At 42.1% G+C, this 5660-nt stretch overlaps 1 protein-coding gene across 1 annotated transcript; it reads right to left on the bottom strand.

Moving 5' to 3' along the window:
- Nucleotides 1-1092: 1092 nt before the first annotated feature.
- Nucleotides 1093-4623, bottom strand: opn1sw1 (opsin 1 (cone pigments), short-wave-sensitive 1). Its single transcript, XM_031840857.1, has 5 exons — nt 4281-4623; nt 3937-4105; nt 3682-3847; nt 2698-2937; nt 1093-1225 (listed from the first exon to the last, which is right to left on the bottom strand). Exons 1-5 carry the CDS (start codon nt 4618-4620, stop codon nt 1124-1126), a joined length of 1017 nt encoding a protein of 338 aa, XP_031696717.1. The 5' UTR covers nt 4621-4623; the 3' UTR covers nt 1093-1123.
- Nucleotides 4624-5660: the final 1037 nt, after the last annotated feature.

Raw genomic sequence — 5660 nt, 5'->3', positions numbered from 1 at the left:
TTCATGTTTACCTTTTTAACTCTTTACTCGCTGCTTCATGTTTACCTGCTCACCACCTGTTTTTTTTGTGTTTTTTTCAGGATCGAAAACTCTCCAAAAGTGAAATCCTCAGCAAATACGACCTGTTTGTTGGCAGTCAGGTGACGAACTTCGGGGAAGCTTTACTACAACACGATGAGTTCTAGAAAAATGGCAGATTTTGACATAGAAAACATGATTTTCTCACGTTTCTAAAGATATATAATATATTCTGTTAACCTGCAGAACAGCTTTTTAAAACTTTGTGTGTTTACATTTGGAGTTGTGGATTCAGAGATTTCTGTTACGCTCAAACAAATCATTGACCGGTCAGTCTGATCTTTTATAATATTTACATTTAAAGGACTTTATATTCCATCCGTTTGTGTTTAATTTCTGCTCCTCACTGGTCTGTGTTTCTGCTGCTGTGATTGGTTTACTGACCTCTCCTCACTTTGCTGCCTCACATTTTGTATCTCTACATCTTCTGCTTTCATATTTCTTTCATTTTGGTTGATGATGCCACCAAGAGATTCTGATCTTGGAGCACAAATGTGTTTTGAGAAAAAAAACTAAACTGTACAACAGTTTCAAGAGAACATTGAGTCAAACGATGTGGAAATGTCATGAAAAATAATTGTTAGTCTTCTTGTTATATCACTGTAGAAGTAGCTATCACCAGTTTATCTTGGATTTGCACAAAGACAGAAAGTATTTGGACTACATGCTGAACTTTGACTCTTACATTCTGTTTTTCAATAAACATTTAAAGTTAAAGATATATATTGTTTGCTGTTTGTTTTGAGTGAACTAACCATTTAAGACTACAATGTTTAATAGTCTAAACTTATGAGGGCTGAATTACACAAACAAAGTCCACATTTCCTAAAAGTAACTGAGGCCAAACAAACTCTTTGTAAGATTTTTATTAAAATCTTTTGTTGCATTCATCTACACAAAGAAGCGCTACAGTAAAATAAAGATATAGAAGAAGCTGAACAGTTGTATTTACATGTTTGTCAGAAATCATCACATTTTACAGATATTTTCAATGTCTTTTTGTGAAAGTGCTTAAATGTCCTTCAGTTGTATTTTGTTGTAAACTTTAAGAAGCTGTGGACACTGATGACACTTCAGTCTTTGAAGAAACTTCAGATGATTCATCCATTGCCTTTCCAAAGACCGTCTCCATGATGCAGGCGTTAAACTGGTGAGGACAACAACAGTAATCAGCATTTCATTATAACTTCCACTTAATCAGGTCCGAAAGAAAAACACGACGACACGACGACACGACGACACAGCGACACGACGACACGACGACACAACGACACAGCAACACAACGACACAGCGACACAACGACACAGCAACACAACGACACAGCGACACAACGACACAACGACACAACGACACAGCCACACGACGACACGACGACACAACGACACAACGACACAGCGACACAGCGACACAACGACACAACAACAACAACACAACGACACAGCGACACGACGACACAACGACACAACAACACAACGACACAACAACACAACAACACAACGACACAACGACACAGCAACACGACGACACAACGACACAACAACACAACAACACAACGACACAGCGACACAACGACACAACGACACAGCGACACGACGACACAACGACACAACAACACAACGACACAGCGACACAACGACACAACGACACAACGACACAACGACACAACGACACAACAACACAACGACACAGCAACACGACGACACAACGACACAACGACACAACAACACAACAACACAACGACACAGCAACACGACGACACAACGACACGGCGACACGGCGACACAACGACACAGCGACACAACAACACAACTACACAACGACACAGCGACACAACGACACAGCGACACAACGACACAACGACACAGCGACACAACGACACAGCGACACAACGACACAACAACACAGCAACACGACGACACGGCGACACGACGACACGGCGACACAACGACACAACAACACAACGACACAGCGACACAACGACACAGCGACACAACGACACAACGACACAACAACACAACGACACAACAACACAGCAACACAACAACACAACGACACAGCGACACAACGACACAGCGACACAACGACACAACGACACAACGACACAACAACACAACGACACAACAACACAGCAACACGACGACACAACGACACAACGACACAACAACACAACGACACAACGACACAACAACACAACAACACAACGACACAGCCAGACGCTCATGAGCGGCATCGGAATCAATCACAGCTCTCAACATCAAACAAAATCAAACGTTTCACTTCATCCAGCAGGATGATTCAAGTTTTACTTCCTCTGTACTTTATTATTGTTAGTAGTGGAAGACAGTCTGTCCAGGTGCACTATATGACTAGATAAACCGACCTGAGACAGTAGTGTGTACGCTATATGTAGTGACTCGACGATATTTATCAACTGTCATGAAACACAGAGCACGATGACAAACTGCAGAACGGTGGAGTGAGAAGCATGAAAGTAAAAGATGTCAAAGTGTTTCAAGGTGGAGCAGCGTTAGAATAAAGGAAGTCAAGGTTAACTCTGCTCACCTGTAGTTTTAGGGTTAACTCTGCTCACCTGTAGTTTTAGGGTTAACTCTGCTCACCTGTTTGTTCATGAAGCCATAGATGAGTGGGTTGTAGACACACGAGCTTTTGGAGAAGAATGCAGGGATGGTGACGAGTCGATAGTCTTTGTTTAAGTCTGTGCTGGTGGCAAAGTACATAGCTGCCGCAGCGTACGGACCGTAGCAGGTGACGAAGGATCCGACCATGACGATTATCATCTTCGACACTTCCTTCTCGGCCTTCTGGGTGGATTCCGACTCCGCCTGCTGAGCTGCTACCTGAACACAAGAAACAAGACCAGGACCTCAGACCAGGACCTTCAATGATGGTCAATCGCCGGGGCGTTGTTAGGCCTATTTTAGGGGGGCTTCAAATGTTAAATGTTCTTCAGCCCCCCCAAATAATTTGGCATTATTTTGTATTTTTTTTGGTGATGTCATTAAATTGAACTATTGTTTCTCACATGCACAAGTTATTTATAAGTCTAACATGCTACATATGTGCGTGCGTTCTGGTTTGTATGTTTTGTCCCCCTTTAAATTACGATCCAGCAGCCATCATCATACTGAACGATGTAAAGTTGACACTGTCAGGTCCATTCTCCATCCATTGTGTGCGGTCCCTTTAAGAATCAGGATATGAAAGCTAGTTTATCCGTCTTTCCTTTACAAGCAGGACAATTATTTCTCTCTTTATTTGAGAAAAGTTCATATTTGTGTTGTCAAATTTCACTATGACCCTGAAGTTCTGTCTCTTGTGTTATCATATACTGAATGCAAGCAAAACTACAGAGCAAAATCACACTCTTTCTGATTGAACCAATCTATGAACGGTCTGAACCAATGGATATCCACGGCTCCAAATGGGCCCCAAAACAAATTGCCGCACGCGCTAGGCGCGCAAACATGCCACCCCCCTTGGGGCTAAGCCCCCCCTTTCTTTGAATCCTAGAAACGCCCCTGGTCGATCGACTGATTGATTAAGTTCAATTAATCGATTAAGTTCGTCAGACTTAAACTCACAGCTCGCAGAGCACCCAGTAACTGAGAGTAGGAGAAGATGATGATGGAGAGCGGAAAGATGAAGCAGGTCACCATCAGGAAGTTTGTGTAGCTGGTGCAGTTGTACTCCTCATTGTGAGTGTACCAGTCGGGTCCACAGGAGCAGCCCAGACCTTCAGGGATGTACCTGAAAACAACGTGGTTCATGTTTAAAAACGTCCGATTAAGTCTGGAGAAAGCCAGACTCTGATAACCTCACACAGGTGTGTTACTCACCTGCTCCAGCCAAAGAAAGGTGGAATGGCACAACCGATGCCCATGAACCAGGTGAAGCCGACAGCAGCCAGAGCGTGGCTATTGCTGAACTTAAAGGCTCCAAACGGTTTACAGATGATCAGATATCTCTCAAAAGACAAGACGGCCAAAGACCAGGCTGTCACAAGTCCTGCAGAAGCCAGAGGGGGGTTAACACATGACGGTACAAAGATAACTGATCATATTAATAAAAAATAACAATACAAATAAAATAATGAAATAAAACAGTAATCTACAGAATCAGTCGTTCACTTTCTCTACCTGCTGCTGACATCAAATCAAAGCCTGTTCACATGATCTTTTACCTGCTATAGATCCCATGGCCGACTCCATGGCACACAAGGTGTGACCCAGGAAGTAGTAACCCCTGATGGTGGAGATGAACACCTGACTGACGGAGAAGGTGACGAAGATGAATCCCGCGAAGGAGATGTTGACGAGGATGTAGTTGAGGGGGACTCGGAGCTTCTTGTATTTCATTGTGACCAAGAGAATGACAAAGTTTAGGGGCGTTCCGACGAACAGGACGAAACCCATGAAGATGGTCTGCAGGTGAAACACCCACATAGGGGCCAGGTAGTACTGTGGCCCCTCAAAGGGGCTCACTTTAGAAACGTTCTCATACAAGTGGAAGTATTTCCCCATCGTGATGCAGAGCCGTCTGTCCCACCTGATGACCACAGCCTCTTTATATACGCTCTTAAACCACTTACACGAAGACTTACTCTGAAGAGCTGCTTTACTTTTCCTAAAGTCACATTTTAGGATTAATTAACAATCGTCACATCTGTAATCTGTTTACGGATGGGATTTACAGTCAAAGCAGGCTGATATCAACGGCAGCACGTTGTTCAAGTCTGAAGACGGAGAAAATAAATGTTGGAATGTTGTCTGATAGTTACGAGACGCAGACCGTGAATTCAAACTCTGAACTGAACTAAATCTGAGAATGAAGCCACATTGACCCGTTGTGTCTTTTTTCGGGGGGACAGCAGAGACAGCTGGGACCCTGAAGACTAATCAGATGTAGTTCTATTCATACATCAGATATAGAAATAATCAAATCACTCCATTTCATAAATTGTGCAGGTGTATAAGGGTTTAGAAGAATATTACGGAAGTATCTGATGGATGTCTCAGCAACTTCTGGTTGATAGCATTTCTTACAGATTTAACATATTTTTCATCTCTCATGAATTGAGAAAAATCCTCAAATATTTCTTTAAGACACCAAGACCTTAAGGAACACCATAGAAGAAGAAAATGTATATAATTCTGTCTGTTTGTCGTTTGACCTTCACGTGGAAGAAGAAACAGCGAGCGGTAGTTTAATGCCCGTCCCTGAATCTAACTGATCCAATCTTCATATTACAGTTAACCCTTTAACAAACTGCTTGTTCACATGTCAAACAGTTTGATCTCTGGAACCTTCATCCACATTTAACTAACGGTTCATTAAAGGGTTAAAGAATTACTCATTAGTGAATCATTGTAATCCCAACAACACAGGAAGTAAGATCTGAAGGTGAAACCTCTCCATGTGGTATTCTTTTACATTTCTGTTTCATTGTACCTGTGAATAAATATTTATACAGTTATATTCAGAGTTTTATATGTATATATTATATTTATAGTATTATATTTAGTGTTTTATGTGAATACATTATATTTATAGAGTTATATTT

The sequence above is a fragment of the Anarrhichthys ocellatus genome, unplaced genomic scaffold (genome assembly GCF_004355925.1).
Source record: "Anarrhichthys ocellatus isolate YVR2014 unplaced genomic scaffold, GSC_Weel_1.0 scaffold3465, whole genome shotgun sequence".
In the NCBI taxonomy this organism is placed as follows: Eukaryota; Metazoa; Chordata; class Actinopteri; order Perciformes; family Anarhichadidae; genus Anarrhichthys; species Anarrhichthys ocellatus.
The sequence above is the reverse complement of the archived record's forward strand: the minus strand, read 5'-3'. Positions and strand labels throughout refer to the sequence as shown.